At 56.0% G+C, this 15,070-nt stretch overlaps 6 protein-coding genes across 6 annotated transcripts; 4 read left to right on the plus strand and 2 right to left on the minus strand.

Annotated features, from left to right (window-relative positions):
- On the plus strand, positions 1–2,406 carry BO66DRAFT_458294 (type 1 glutamine amidotransferase; the record flags this gene model as incomplete). The annotated part of the gene is made up of 2 exons (XM_025652210.1): positions 1–1,037; positions 2,290–2,406. Exons 1-2 carry the CDS (start codon positions 48–50, stop codon positions 2,404–2,406), a joined length of 1,107 nt encoding a protein of 368 aa, XP_025500943.1. The 5' UTR covers positions 1–47.
- Positions 2,407–3,488: 1,082 nt separating this feature from the next.
- Positions 3,489–4,135, minus strand: BO66DRAFT_413722 (60S ribosomal protein uL24; the record flags this gene model as incomplete). The annotated part of the gene is made up of 4 exons (XM_025649436.1): positions 3,489–3,755; positions 3,886–3,948; positions 4,010–4,056; positions 4,114–4,135. 4 exons carry the CDS (start codon positions 4,133–4,135, stop codon positions 3,489–3,491), a joined length of 399 nt encoding a protein of 132 aa, XP_025500944.1.
- A 1,063-nt stretch (positions 4,136–5,198) lies between these two features.
- Positions 5,199–7,099, plus strand: BO66DRAFT_379686 (3-carboxy-cis,cis-mucoante lactonizing enzyme). Its single transcript, XM_025645867.1, has 2 exons — positions 5,199–5,774; positions 5,869–7,099. The coding sequence occupies exons 1-2, from the start codon at positions 5,395–5,397 to the stop codon at positions 6,749–6,751; spliced, it is 1,263 nt and encodes a 420-aa protein (XP_025500945.1). The 5' UTR covers positions 5,199–5,394; the 3' UTR covers positions 6,752–7,099.
- Positions 7,100–8,750: 1,651 nt separating this feature from the next.
- Positions 8,751–10,064, plus strand: BO66DRAFT_441319 (uncharacterized protein; the record flags this gene model as incomplete). The annotated part of the gene is made up of 1 exon (XM_025651338.1): positions 8,751–10,064. One exon carries the CDS (start codon positions 8,751–8,753, stop codon positions 10,062–10,064), a length of 1,314 nt encoding a protein of 437 aa, XP_025500946.1.
- A 2,175-nt stretch (positions 10,065–12,239) lies between these two features.
- BO66DRAFT_473578 (ankyrin repeat domain-containing protein) lies at positions 12,240–14,030 on the plus strand (the record flags this gene model as incomplete). The annotated part of the gene is made up of 1 exon (XM_025653063.1): positions 12,240–14,030. One exon carries the CDS (start codon positions 12,240–12,242, stop codon positions 14,028–14,030), a length of 1,791 nt encoding a protein of 596 aa, XP_025500947.1.
- Positions 14,031–14,287: 257 nt separating this feature from the next.
- BO66DRAFT_441321 (cytochrome P450) lies at positions 14,288–14,826 on the minus strand (the record flags this gene model as incomplete). Its single annotated transcript, XM_025651339.1, has 3 exons — positions 14,288–14,355; positions 14,410–14,548; positions 14,656–14,826. 3 exons carry the CDS (start codon positions 14,824–14,826, stop codon positions 14,288–14,290), a joined length of 378 nt encoding a protein of 125 aa, XP_025500948.1.
- Between the last annotated feature and the right edge of the window lie 244 nt (positions 14,827–15,070).

Genomic DNA, 15,070 nt, shown 5'->3' on the forward strand with positions numbered 1-15,070 from the left:
CTCCTCCTCCCACATCCCACCCAGATCTCATACCACAAAATACAACAATGCCCCCGAAACAACACATCCACATCGCCCTCCTGGACACCGACCTCCCCGTCCCCACCATCTACGCCCACCGCGGCCTCTACAGCACGCAGTTCCGACACCTCCTCCGCGCCGCCGCCGCCACCATCAACCCGGCCTACGAGCTCCACACCACAGCCTTCGACGTGGTGGGCGGCCACCTCCCCGCCTACGCCAGTCTATCCCAGCACTCCTCAGCGACACCCAGCACCACAATCACCTCCATCCATGCAGCCGAAGACACAGCCCTCAACCCCCTCTCGATCCCCATCACCGCCATCCTAATCACCGGCTCCGCCGCCGCGGCCTACGACCCCACCAAACCCTGGATCGCGGCCCTCACCACCTTCCTCCAGACCGTCCACTCTCAGTACCAGGGTGTCCGGCTCTTCGGCAGCTGTTTCGGACACCAGATCCTCGCCCGGGCGCTGCTGGAGCTGCCGGGAGCCGCGGGCCAGCAGCCCTACGTGCGCGTGGAGCCTGCGCCGCATGGGAAGGAGGTCGGGTTGAAGAGCGTCGTCCTCACCCCGGAGTTCACGGGGGCGTTTCCGGGGGCGTTTCCGCCCAGCCGGGATGGTCCGCCGGATGGGCAGGATGCAGAGGACGCGGACGGGCGGTGGAGGTGGAGGTGGAGGTGGAACATCCAGATGATCCACGGCGACCACGTCCGGGTCTGTCGGCCCTTGCCGGCGGGGTGGTGCGTGGTCGGGGCCAGTGCGGAGTGTGCGGTGCAGGGCCTTTATCGCCCGGGCAGGGTGCTGACCTATCAGGGGCATTTTGAGTTCGATGCCGAGGTGAACCGCGAGACGTGTGTGGAGTTTGGGAGGAGGGAGGGGTGGAAGGCTGAGGATGTGGAGAGGTGGGTGCAGGCGATTGGGGCGGATGAGGAGGGGAGTGATGCCGTGGGGGCGGCGGGGGTGGTCGTGAGGTTCTTTGCGGGGGAGGATGAGCATGGGAATGATATTGCTTTGGTGCGGGGCGGTGTTGGGGTGCTTGGGGAGGGGGAAGGGAAGGATGGTACAGAGAAGACGGGCTGGGGGTGGAATTGGTTTAAGCTGCTGGGGTGGAAGGATGGTTAGGATTGGTACTGGGACCAATTCAGTATATCGGTAGTGGAATAGGTATAGACATAGCAAATTGAAATAATCAGAAAAAGTATTATGTGCACGTAATGGATTTGATAATGTAATTATGATTTTTGCACGAGACCTACAGTATTTCACCAGCCTTGCCTAGAGTCATAGGTATTGTACCTATTTCTTCTCAGCCTTCGGCTCTGTCTTCTGCTGAGGCTTGTGCTGGGTCTGCTGCTGAGGCTTCTGCTGGGGACTCTGCTGAGGCTTCTGCTGAGGCTTCTGCTGAGGCTTCTGCTGAGGCTTCTGCTGAGGTTTCTGCTGAGGCGTCTGCTCAGCCTTCTGCTGAGGCTTCTGCTGAGGACTCTACTGAGGACCCTGCTGAGAACTCTGCTCACCCTTCGGCTCACCCTTCGGCTCACCCTTCTTCTCACCCGTCCTCCCACCCCTCTTCCCCGACTTTTTCGCCCTCAGCGGCCGCGGACGAAGCTCCGTCGCCTCAATATTCGCCCCATGCGGCTGCTGCTGTTCGAGCAGACGCAGCCAGTCGCGCTGGTGCGCGTCTTTCTGGTACAGGTCAGCCCGGTCTCGCCAGGTCTGCACGTCCAGACGCAGGCGCCGGGGCGGGTCGAAGGTCTTCTCCTTGGGCGGCGGGACGCGCCGGACCCTCAGGACCTGGATGGCCTTGAGCCACGGGCGATCCGAGCCCTCGAAGGCGTCGTTGATCTTCTTGAGGATCACCTCCTCGGACAGCGGACGCCACTTCTTGTCCAGGTACAGCTCCTGGTGCGAGCACACGAAGATGAACGGCTGCTCCCGGTACTCCGGCGTCTGCGTCTGCGGCGCCGCTGGTGCTGGTGCCGGGGCGGCGGTGGGTGCTGGGGGTGGAGCCACCACCGTCGAGTTCAGGGGGATCATGTCTGACAAGTTGAGGCGCACCATTCTGGCTGAGTTTTGGGGGGTCCTGTGAGTGTTTCTTTGGGTTAGGTGTGATCTGAGTTGTGGGTCAGGTCTGGGTTGTAGGAGATGGACCGGTGGGAGGGGTGTATTTATATTGAACGCATGGGTCGAACTTGAGATTGTGGGAAAGGAGGGTTCCGGTATGTTCGTAAAGGATCCAACGTGGGCCATTGTGCTGATTAGGGACCAGGCCATGATCTGGAGCACGGATAAAGAAGCCTCTTGCATGTCGTGTGTCAACAAGGGATTAGCTGAAATGCTCATTTACATGGTCTTTGCTCTTCGTGAGATATTCACATCCAGGTGATGTTTCATTGTATGGGTTGGTGTCATGGGCCGTCTGACTCTGATAGACCTTTGATGCAGGATGCATTCTTTAAGTGTGTGCTTTGTTGTGTTGGATATGAACAGGATTGTGGATAGCCTCTACTACGGGAGCTGTCTCGAATGCCGGTATACTCCGTCTTGATCCGTAGTTATGGTTGGCTGGAACGACAACGCTATCACAAGCCTGAGGGCCATCTGAGAAAGACTTCAGACTCATTTGATACCAAGCATACACGGTATGGTACGGAGAGGAAAGTAGGACTTCTGGAATGTCATTTGTGAGAAGTGCGGCTAGAAGTAGCAATGTGCTTGATGCCGGCCGCAGGTCCCCATGCGGAGACGATAAGATAAGCGTGACCAGAAATTTTTCGAAGGGGTTTGCTTGGCATCGCGGTGATTCCAGAGATGCAGCTTGGTCGTGATCACTACGTCGTGGATACCATCTCGAGTGCCAGGTGTTGTCGTTGCGGTTGAAGGTCCAGATTTTCGCTACGATTGACTTACCGTGTTGAGAGCTATGCCACTAGTTACGAGATGACGGCCCAGGAAGGCGCAGGGAAAGCACTACGAGAGGTCCAAAGCCTCGCGACAGGGACGCAGGGAAACGAAATGCAGCAATGCCCCAGCCCGACCTTGCATGTGTCCATCAGACAACACCCAGTCGCAACTGCGCGCACAACCCCAACTCATCGACCCAATCACCAAATCGAAAGAACTTACAGACCCCATTTTGAACGACGGATAGATGGAGAGCAGAACGCTCCCATCTATACACACCATTGTGAATCACAGCGAAAGAAAAAAATATAGATCAAGAATGGATGTTTCATTTTTTTCATTCGTCCGTGATTGCGCCAGGATTCCGCAGGGTAGACGTGTCCATCTATACCCCTTGAGAATAAGTGGCTGGATCAGCGGGGAAGGCAAGGGGAGGGCCTCCGTGAATCCCGCGTCGTTTTTAATCGATAAAAATCAACTCCTGCCATTTTGCAAAAATAGGATGCACCCGGAACCCCACAAAACGCTCTTCCAGCAACAACATCACATCAGAGGACCGCGCATTTAAGCGGACTTGACGGCCTCACGGCCCTTGGCCTTGCGGGCAAGGATCTCCTCACGGTCCTTGTCGAGGTGGAGCTTGGTGATGACGACGTTGGAGGGGTGGATGGGGAGAGGAACGCTCTGGCCGTTGGACTTCTCGCGGACGACGCGCTCAACGTGGATGCACCACTTGAGACGGTAGACGGAGGTGATCTTGCCGTCACGGCCCTTGTTGGAACCACGGACAATCTGGACCTCGTCACCCTTGCGGATGGGGATGGAGCGGACCTGTTGGGTCGAGGTGATCAGTAGAAGTTCGTTTGGTTGATCCCAGGGTTCAAAATTGACTCCGTTCACTTCGAGGGCGGATGGCAGATTTTGACCAGGCAAGTGGAAGATCGGTTCGTCGCTAACTTACACCGTACTTCTCGCGGAGCTCCTTGTTCAGGCTGGCGCTAAGGATCACGCGGCGCTCGGAGGACTAATTTGCTAGGTAAGTCTTCATGTCGTCGACCACAGGGCGTTGGGGGAAAAACTCATACGGGAGCGCTGAAGTGAGCCTTACGGCTCTTGGAGCGGGAAGAAGCGACTGCATTTCATTAGCATCGAGAGTCAATCGAAGAGAGCATGCGCCGGGATAACATACCCTGAGTGTTGCGAACAGCCATTGTGCCGGGGTCCTTGAGGGTGTCGTGAAAGAGGATGGATGGGGCTCAAGTTGTCGGATTGTCGTTGATCGGGAGAAAAGACTTTGGTGGTCGTTTCAATATTCGATGTGGGCGGGTTGTGCGCCACGTGACCTGGCTGAGTAAGGCTAGGGCTGGGTTCTAGCCTCTGATTGGGACTGATCGGAAGACCCACCCTCAGCTCACTCACCGCTCAGAGCAAGCAGCCCTGCCAGTTCTGCCGGCTGGTCTCGAAGCGGTCAGAGTTGGCATTCTTGGTTGTTTCAACTTTCCAGCTCGTTAACTACTGTACAGTACATCAGTTCGGCTGCCACACTCCATCTCACTGGCAAACAATTTGTATTCTATCAACACAATCTCATACCACTCATGTATGGGAGGGCTTCCAGACATATTTTATTTTGTTTCATCAAAACCCATCGAAATCTGCGATCGATTTCTCTCTGCGGTGAACGGTGAGAATCAAGTTAAATCAGCCGCCGTCGTCATTGCATCTCATCACCGGTCTGCACAGAAGCAGCACCTCGTAAAGAAGCTCCATAAGAAGCTCCATCGAGCCCCCACACTATCAAGGTACTGAGTACTTTACACCGTGAGAACATTCGGGCTAGGACATCCCGTTCGGAGCTATTTCGGAGTAGGTCGGCTGTTCTGCAGCAGACCAGGAAGCGCGCTAAAATATATACTTCGGCACGGGAGGGAAAGCGTGGGGGTTACCACTGATTCGACATCATGTAGGACAACCACCACCGGTAAAGGAGCCTGTTTCTGCGACCAACTTCAGCTCTAAGGAGCTTTCCACCGCTTTGAAATATTGGGTTTCAATGGCCATCGATGTCTCTGCGGTGTTGCAGCACAACCTCATGAAAACCCGCGCGGTCCAAGAATGCCTTGGATGAGCTAAACATAAGCTTCGTGATGCATTTCTATCGTGATCAAGCTTACCGTGCGAATCCCCATTCTAAGACATGCCAAGCAGGCTGAAAGCATCAGAATCCTCACGTTCTAATAACGATTTGTCAAGCAGAAGATAACAATCCCGCGAACAGGGCTGCAGATGCCAGCCACCAGTTACCCTGCAGATCTGGCACCGGCCAACACACCTGCAGAATGCAGATCCATTCCAATCGCGATCTTGCCCCCTCCTTCAAATCCCCTGCTCGCACAGTATTTAAGGGTCTATTAAGGGCCTGATAGCCACCTGTTTCTTTTGCAAACTCACATTCGGACATTTACCCATCATGTCCCTGCGGTCGATTCTGTTCTCGCTTTCCGCCTCGTTGGCGTCGGCAACCAACCTCTATGCCACTCACTATAGCGGCACGGTCTACTCCCTCTCGCTGACGCACAGCAGCAATGGCAGCGACCTTGCCATCTCGTCGGAGATCCAGGGTTGTGGCCCCATGCCCAGCTGGCTGACCCTCGACCCCGCCACGCGCATCATTTACTGCAACGACGAGACGGGTGACGCCTCGACCAATGGCTCCCTGAACGCCCTCTCCGCGTCGACCGACGGTACCCTGAAGCTGATCGCCAGCACCGACGCCGCTCCGGGAGGTGGTGTGAACAGCGTCATTTACACCGGCGAACATGGTGCCCAATACCTGGCCATTGCACACTAGTATGTCTCACCACCGCATCTTATCCTACCTACTCCTACCTACCTAGTATTTACCGAGGCACCCCCACTAACAATCATCCCACCCCCTCAACAGCGGCGGCTCGGCTCTCTCCACTTTTACCCTTCCCCTCACCCCAGACTCGCAACCCCTGCAGGTTTTCCGCTACACCTTCTCCGATGACAACCCCAAACGCCGCCCCCAGCAAGATTCCCCACACCCGCACCAAGTTTTCCTCGACCCGACCGGCTCCTTCGTCCTCGTCCCTGATTTGGGGTCGGACCTCCTCCGCGTCTACGCCATTGACAAGGCCACTGGCAAGCTGCAGTCCCACTGCACTGACCTGAGCTACCCGACGGGCAGCGGACCCCGCCACGGTCTCTTCTGGGAGTCCGCCGACGACCACCACAGCATCCTGACCACCAACAACAACCGCAACACCCGCCGCACCACCCGTCGCAACCGCAACCAGGCCCAACAACAAGGCGCCGCCACCCTTTACACCGCCAACGAACTCGACGGCCACCTCAAGGTCTTCGACGTCTCCTACGTCTCCGACGGCTGCCTCTCCTTCCGCCAGCTCCAGGCCCTTGTGCCCTACCCGACCACTAACGACTCGCTCCCGACCGGGGCGACGCTGGCCGAGATCCGCAAGGCCGGGAATGGGCTGTATGTGTCGGTACGCTCCGACCACGGCTTCGCGCCCTACGACAGCATTGCCACGCTGACCCGCCATGCGAATGCAACCGTTGAGTTCGAGCGCTTGAGTTCCGCGTATGGCACCGTCCCCCGGACGTTTGTCATCAACAAGGCGGGCGACCTGGTGGCCATTGGCGACCAGGCGAGCTCCAACGTCGCGATCGTGGCTCGTGACCCCGTCACGGGCGTCTTGGGCGACAAGATTGCCGAGTTGCAGGTCGGGGAGCCCGGTGCGGTGGGCACGGCCGAGGGGTTGAGCAGCATCATCTGGGATGAGTGAGTGCTTTCTCCCTGGGGCTGGAAAAAGTACATAGTTGGGGTTTGCATGCTGCATGCATGCCAGATACCGCGAGCGAGACTGAACAGTGTGAAATGTGTCGTCAGTAGTCGATTGACTTACCTACATACCTATATATTATGTGAATAACTGGACCCTTTGGCTTGTGTTTCAATCTTCCCACTCTGATATGATCCTGTAGCGCAAGGGACCGGGGGACATCGACACATCGGTCGGAAAACCCGCAGATCCCGTTCGGGACATCTCCGGCTCGGGCCATGGACACGGAGGGCTTGAGTCGTGCCCAAGCTGAACAAGCTGGACAGATTATGTCGACCGTCAGTAGACAAGTATTCTTTGAACAACAATACATTGGAGGCTACTGCTTGGACCCTCGACGATCTGGGGATGCTGGATGCAATGCATTATTTCTGGATAAGAGACGATCATAGGAATGTGATACAATGATATTGCCCGGGGACAATTGTAATGCCAGTGTGATGTCTTCCCTTCAGGTCTCTGCATGCATGCATCAACTGTGGAGCAGAGAAGATGCTACGGAAGACCCTGCTTTCCCGGTCATGGTGGATAGACGGGCAGTACCAAAGGCGGTGTACTGAAGGTGACCGCCCGCCCCTCGCGTGCAACTCGGTTCCATTCTGTTTCCGTAATTCTGCCACTCCCTCTCCTCTTCCACCTTCCATACACTGACGAAATCTTGAGTACGATGTAGAGCTCTGCTTCATGCTCTAATTCATGCTCAAGTGGGATTCATCGTGTCGAAGACTGTCTATGACTTGATGATGAGTTACCACACGCCTGGCCCCGGGCCATGCCCTTATGTGTCCTAGCTTCCAAGCACTTGTCCAATCTCAGGCCTCCGTGCCCAAGACAGCGAGTGGATCTCCGGAGCTGGGCGGCGCCGATCTGCTCGGAAAAATGCCATTCACACTGGTGACTGGAGGAGACCCGGGGAGCTGCATTTCCGAGCTGAAAATGAACGAACTGCCTTTGTGAAACGGATCCATGGGACTCTCCCGCGCTCTAATTCCCGAGCCGGCGCACAGTAAGATACAATATGTGACAGCATCCTCGATGTCTCCATTGTTTGTCTTTCGTCTCGCTCTCTCAATTTCTTCCACCGCAAAGCCATGGCTGAGAGAGAGAAAGAGAGAGGAGGGATCTGTTGTTTTTCAGCTCCACCACGGACTGATCGGCTACTTTAGCGTGTGACAATCTACGCGATCGAACGCTATCGGACGCTATCTGCAGATCACTACCTTCCCGAGAACCATTCACAGCTTCGACAGCTGAATGACAGAGCAGAGCTTTGATCGAGGGGCCCGATTTGGGGCAATCAGAGGCGTCTCTGCAGCAACACCGCCTTTTCCCGGGACCTTCCACAAAGTTGCATCCTTTCGCAGCTCCGCAGATGGAAGCAGAAGCGGAGAGGTCAAGTGGATCTATTCTCAGCTGTGACCAAAGCAAAGTGGAAGCTCTCCGCGCTCTACGGCCATTGCTGCTCGAGGAGAGGGTGGTTTTACTAGAGCATTACAGCCAGCCACCATATTCGCAGCATAAAGAGCAGTATCGATTCGTATCTTACTGTTCGGTGACCGTCTACAAAACAACAAGAGCCACGACACTAGCATCCACCCACATGCAAGATGATCAGATCGTCCTTCGTCAAGAACTACACGGAGCATCTCGGGCCCCATTCTCATGGCTGATAACTCCACTAGCCGGGAAAAGGGAGGGGTTTACTACTCAGCGTGTCCTGGTCCCCAGACGGCGGTCGCCCATCTTATAAAGGCCCCTCCACCCAGAGCCCATTCCTCGAACGTTTCCATTTGCTCTTTCTTTCTTTGGGCGTCGCTGCAGACTTACGCCAGGGCCTTAGCACATAGTTGCTGATACACCTTCCTCCCTTCCTCCTTCCATTCTCGCTCCCCGCCTTTCTATCGTTCGATTGTTAGACATCCCAACTACACATCACTTCACGATGGGAAATCTCTCCCGCCTTCTCACCGTGCTCTCAGCGGGGAGCGCGGCATGGGCGACGCAGGCTCCCCTCGGTTCCGCCAGTGCAGGCGCGAACCAGTGCCTCAGCATGACCGGCGGAGCCCCCCATACTAACTTCGATGCGTGCTGTGGAAGCAGTGCGTCTGGCCGCGGAACCGTCGACGGCGTCGAGTTCACCTACACGTGCGGACAGTGGGCGACGCCCTACGCGACCAAACCCGTGACCGCCGCCAGCGCGCGCGAGTGTGCGCAGCTCTGCGCGGCCGCTGGCGCCCAATGTCCCGCGGCCGCCTGGATGTCCAAGGGGCAGTGTTACTTCATCACTTCTGGCGCTTACTCGGTCAGACCGTTGAAGGGGATCCTCTTGCTCGAGAAGACGGGCAAGCTGGTCGCTGGGGAGGAGCCCACGGAGCCGGAGGGTGGCTGCGACAAGGCCGCCGAGGAGGCGAAGACGCAGTGCGAGAAGGAGGCCGCGGAGCGATGCGAGGCGGACAAGACCCACATCGGCGAGCAGTGCAAGGCAGATTGTGCTAAGCAGGTCGCTTCCGTTACGGAGCAATGCAATGCGGATAAAGCGAAGCTGGAGGAGCAGATGAACACCAAATGTCGGGACCAGACCGCGGCTGCTGTGCAGGAGCAGGTCGCGAAATGCGAGAAGGAAAAGACCGACCTCGGAGGCTCCTGCGACGACCTTAAGAAGCAGGGCGAGGCCCAGTGTGAGAAGGATAAGACTGCCATCACCGAATATGCGAAGAAGCAGTGCGATGCGGAAAAGACTGCCATCACCGAAGATGCGAAGAAGCAGTGCGATGCGGACAAGGCGGCTCTGACGTCGGCCTGCGACGCAGAGAAGGACCGCCTCCAGAAGGCGCTCGACGAAGCCAACGAGAAGCTAAAGAAGCTTGAAGGCAGTGGTGGTGACACCGGCACGTCGACCACGTCGCCGGCCAACGAAGCCCTGCTCGAGGAGATCGCGCGCGAGAACTTCAGCACCATCTGCCCGAAGTTCGGCGGCAAGACTTTCATCACCGTGGACTCCAAGGGCTACAAGCACGAGTGGATGCTTTACTGCCATACCGGGGTCACGGGTCAATCGACCCCCAACTACAACTGGAGCTGCCACACTCAGAACATCATCCAGCTTCTGAAGGAGCAGCAGGAACGGTCGGATCTCAAGGCTCTCTGGGTCAACACCAACAATGTCTGCACTCCTTGGACCGGGGGATATGTTAATGTCGGTGGGCCGTTCACGAACCACCATTTGGTGATGCCCACCCGCCAGCCTTGGAAATGATTGATCTGAGCTATACCGTTTAAATCCGGGGGGATGAAGTGCTACCAGCTGCGTGGAGTGTAAATAGTCTTAATCTCTAAGTGTAGTATGAGGGGTTCAAATCGAGATCAAGGAATGGATATTATGAATGACTAGTATCTTACACTGCTTGCTATGAAAACGCACCTGTGACATCACCAGCAGTATCATTTCAAGGGCAAACAAGTCACCATTTGAGAATCAAGTATGGCCATTAGGGCGGCTTTAATTCCTCATGTGTCGACCTACCGACAAACCATTGCTTCTGTCTGTGCACCAGACTACATGCTATACATCCCGCTTCACCATCGCAACATCCGATAATCTATCTGAATGTGCCAGAATGGCATTCGCCTTTACATGCCTGGGGGGGGGGGGGGGGCGGAAGTAAGAAAGGAAACGCCTCAGGGTCTTGTTGACATCATGAACTGATGAATTTAGCTGTATCTGCATTGGTCGCGTGACTCAATGAAGAAGCCACGCAATGCTCAATCACCTTATTGTCGCCGGCAAGGCTTTGTATGTACCCGGGTGTAAGCGACACTCCGGCTTGGGTTCAGTTGTCAGCAAGGCCAACCCGTCAGTGTAAGTTGAATATTTTCCATAGCAGCAAAAAGCAAGAACGCAAGGGCTTTCCTCCCGGGGGAGGGAAAACGACTCAGCTAAGGAAGAGAATCAACCAATCGCCAATCTACCGGGGACGGACCGTTGGTCCGTCTCTCCGGTCTGAGGCATTATACCCATGGTACAGAATGAAGAAATGGACCTGGTATCCTGTATCCTCCAGCAACTCTCGGAAGTGGCTATTCTAGAAGAACCCCGCCGCTCAGGATCGGGAATCAGGAATACAGTATGCGCCGCAGGATGTCCCCCCCGCGACACCCACGAAAGTGGCCGTGGCCGTGGCCGTGTCCGAGCCCCATCGAGCGGCTAAGATCAGCATGAAACACCATATACCACCATCATTGGAGTTGCGCTGGCATGCATCCGATGCAAGAACCTGTATACCTTTCCCAGCATCGGATGCCGCAAGGGTGGGAAGATCTGGAGTCGATTACCGAAGGCCCTGAAGGTCTGTCTCCCTGGACGAGGATGACATTCGGCAATTTGAATCGGTGGCACGGTTTGGGACTGTGCTTTCCCCATGGACTGACTTCCTGCTGGTGTCTAACGTGTCGGGGCGCTTTGAACCTTGACTTGACGGATATGGCTGCCCGCTTTGGTGATAGTCAGGAGGCACCGAAAGCTCTTCGTGCTAAGACGAAATGAGGGGGATTTTCATGTTGTTGCTGTTGTTGTTTTTACTCAACCAATACCCCCGTTGGAGCGTTCGATCATTCGTTCTAAAATACTATAGCCACTAGGGGATGGTCGAAATAGTGAGTTGTCGGAGGACCTGGGGAATTCTGGCAACCTGGCTTGAAGTATAGAATTATCTTTAAACCTCAGGAAGTCTTGCATTTTGAAGGAACAATCTAAAGAAGGTAGGTACAGTACAGTACATGGTGAGGCTCGTTTCTCCTCACGAACCTACGAATCGATGCTGACACGTACAGTATCTGTTGTAAGCAAGATGAAGAGCTTGATACTGCTCGCTGATGACTGTCGGGCAGAAGGTGAGTTAACAGAAAAAGAAATCGCAGCGTGCGAGTGGATCAACAAGCCCTCCTCCTCGTGGGTCTCACATACTATTTCGATCTAGGGCAACGGGGCTAAGCTCCAGCCAAGACCCTAGACCCTTGGACGAGTCGACTACGCAGTCTCCATCATAATTTCGATTACGTACTGTACAGTGCTCGACAGTGCTCGACAGTGCTCGACAGTGCTCGAGTAGAACCGACTCTTCCTATCTCCGATGTCCGGACCCTCCGGATCAAACAGGGCGCCATATTAGCCATATTAGAGCCCCTGAGGCTCCTGATAATACAGGCTTAGCACCTTTTCAGCCATGCGGCAAGACCTAAGAGCCCTTGCTCCGTGACACAGACCCATAAGAAAAGGAAACATCCTCTGCTGCTTACTCTCGCGCCGTCGGACAGTCGCCGTCGGGGTCCTGATAGGGCTAGCCAGGCTGATAGATACAGGGGACTACTTAAATGCAACAGCATCCCTCCGTTCCCCTTTCACGTTGATCCGCAGTTTCCTTCCACAGCCACCATGGCCTGTTATCCAAGAATTCCACACACTCCTAATGCAGATCTCAACAGTCAGCTGATGGGATGGACTCGTGTCGGCAACTTCACCGCCGTGGAGACCCTTCTCGATACCCCAGAGGCAACGGATCTCCCCAAGTATGGTCACACGGCGCTCCATGAGGCTCTCAGGTACAACCAACTCGACTTGCTCCGTTACCTGATTGCCCGTGGATTTGATGTCAATCAAAAGGGTCCCAACGCATATGGTGAAATCTGCCTTACGCCCCTGCACTTTGCAGCCGCAGGGAATTCCGCCGAAGCGGTGGATATTCTCCTCGACGCCGGGGCCAATGCGACCGTGGACGACTCTGCGGCAGATGGGTCGTCGGTGCGCGGCGTTTTCGCGACAGGCGGGGATAGAGGGCCACATACGCCGTTTCTGGCTGCCGCAGTCTGGGGCTCGGACGTCGCGGTGCAGCGCTTGATTGATCGGCTGCCGCCGGGCACCATCGCGGATCACGAATGGCCCCTGGCCTTGAGTGTAGCCGCGCTGTATCGCCAGCCCAAAACTCTGGCCATCCTTCTCCGTCACTACCCTGCACCGGGGGTGCCACAAGCGATCCTTGACCGGGCTCTGGCGGAGGCTGCTGCCAAGGAGGACTACAACGCCGACCTTTCGATATTGATGCCCCTGGCCTCGGAATCGTGGCAAAGGGGACTCGAGACCGTCCGGCTCTTGCTCGCCCACGGGGCTCGCCCGAATCCGCCATCACAACTCCCCCGGTCCATCTATCGATCCGAGAGGGTCGAGCCCGGACCGATCATCGAAGCGGTCGTGGAGACCTCCATGGGCATGGAGATGCTTCGGATGCTCCTTGACCACGGCCTGGAGCTCCCTGAGCCCTCGTCCGCCGGGAGAGACGGAGAGCCCAGCCTCTTCGCCCTGGCGGTAGAGAACGGAAACCCCGATCTGATCCATTTCTTCTATGAGCATCAAGCAGCCGTGCTGGATGTCAACGAGGAACTCCCAGAGACGCACCTCTGGACAGGCGGGTCCCTGCTGCATGCCGCCGCGAAGAACGGCCGCCCAGAGACGGTCCAGTTCCTGCTGGACCACGGAGCAGACCCTCTTCAGCTGAACGGGCAAGGATGGCTCCCCGTCCACCAAGCGTGCCAGCAACGTCACTTCGCGGTGATTGAACTTCTATGGCCGTGCAGCAGCAGCTCGCCCACCATACCCGATCTGGCGAACTACCGCACACAGGATGGAAACACGGCGTTCCACCTTGCCCGCTGCTGGGGCGCGGCCGACGACCCCGCAGTCGAGGCGCTTAGCATGCGCCTCTTTTACTTCTTCAAGGACAAAGGTGCCGATCTCAGTAGTCTGGATGCCCATGGGAAAAGCATCCTCCACTATATTCCATTCTTTAATGGGAAGCGGTTCTGCGCCATAATGGAGGCAGGCGTGCGGTTGCGACCGGATTCCCAGGGCCAGACAGAGCTTCACCTCGCCATGCGCAGACCGGACTGGGAACTACGTGATGTAAGATTTCTGTTGACGCAGGGTGCCACTAAGGATATCAACGCGCAGGACAACAGAGGCCGCACCCCGCTGTACTTTTACCTGGAGTGTCATCGTTATAATCCAGACCGAAAGCACGCCGACCAACAGATCCGGCCGGTGGTTCTGGATTCCTTAATGGAGGCTGGGGCGGATGCAGATATCCCCGCGGCATCGGGGAAGACTGCCAGGAAGGTCGTAGAGGCCAAGGGATTCCCGTATGATTTTGACAGATGGAAAGCTACAGTGTAACTCTGTGTATAAGCTTGACTTGATAAGAGCAATGACTTATATCTACGAATACTATTACCAGTATGTCCGATTATGATTATTGATTGAAGTTTCAGATTGAGAGAGGCCACGGGATACGATCAGTGACCCGATCATCCAGAGACTTACATTGCTGACTCCCGTAGAAAATGTTGGTAATCGTTCACCGCGCAGCAGTGACTAGAGTAGGTAGCCTTGGAATTGACTGCCCAGGGATGTTGCGCTATTGGGTTATGAATTTATGAGGTCTCCGTAGCCGAATAAGCCACCATGGCCGCATGAAGTACGTGGCGGTGCTCACCGGGGTCTATACGGTGTCAGCTTCGGGAACCTGCCTTCTGGTTCACATGCAGGGAGGAACAGGTTAGAGAGATGAGGATGACACCCACCCCAGCAGGGATGACCCAGTCCTCGAAGTGGAGATTTTCCTGCGGCGCAATGCGAGGGAGTCTGGAGGCAGTGCCCAGAGTCAATCGAAGCCCTTCCTGCACCACCCCGTTCTGCGTCCTGTTAGCCTTACCCATATCCCCTCTTTCTCACGCAATAGGCCCCCTTCCCCCCACCCCCGGGGACACAAAAAAAAAAGGAAGAAAGACAACCCACCCACCAAAAATGGCAACTTCTCCAACTGACTCCACGCCAGCGTATCCTCCAGCCGCGGCATCGCCCCCTTAAGCTCCTCCCTCAACCGCCCCAAAAGCTCCCGATTATCCAACAGGTGGAATGCAATATGCGTCAGGGCATTGGCGGTAGTCTCCGTCCCCGCCACGAGCAACATATGGCCCTGATCCGTCAACCGATCCTCGGTCCTCCAATGCTAAAAGGGCATACCCAGAGCCTGGTTTTCTTGATTCGATCGAGGAAGTCAAGCTGTAGGGAAACATGTGCCGGAAAAATCAAGGAAGTAGGTCTGATTCGCGCTTTCTAACATATCTCAAGATCCCCTCGCCGCCGTCAGTTGATTGCCGCTGTCACTGCTGAAGGGGGCTTGACGAAAACAGCCTGAGCTGATGGTAGTCGTG

This window comes from Aspergillus aculeatinus, assembly GCF_003184765.1.
Source record: "Aspergillus aculeatinus CBS 121060 unplaced genomic scaffold BO66scaffold_44, whole genome shotgun sequence".
NCBI lineage: Eukaryota > Fungi > Ascomycota > Eurotiomycetes > Eurotiales > Aspergillaceae > Aspergillus > Aspergillus aculeatinus.

Coding starts and splice junctions, on each gene's coding strand:
- BO66DRAFT_379686 (XM_025645867.1), top strand. CDS start 5,395: ATGTCCCTGCGGTCGATTCTGTTCTCGCTTTCCGCCTCGTTGGCGTCG. Junction 5,775..5,868: donor TACCTGGCCATTGCACACTA/GTATGTCTCACC, acceptor CCCCCTCAACAG/CGGCGGCTCGGCTCTCTCCA.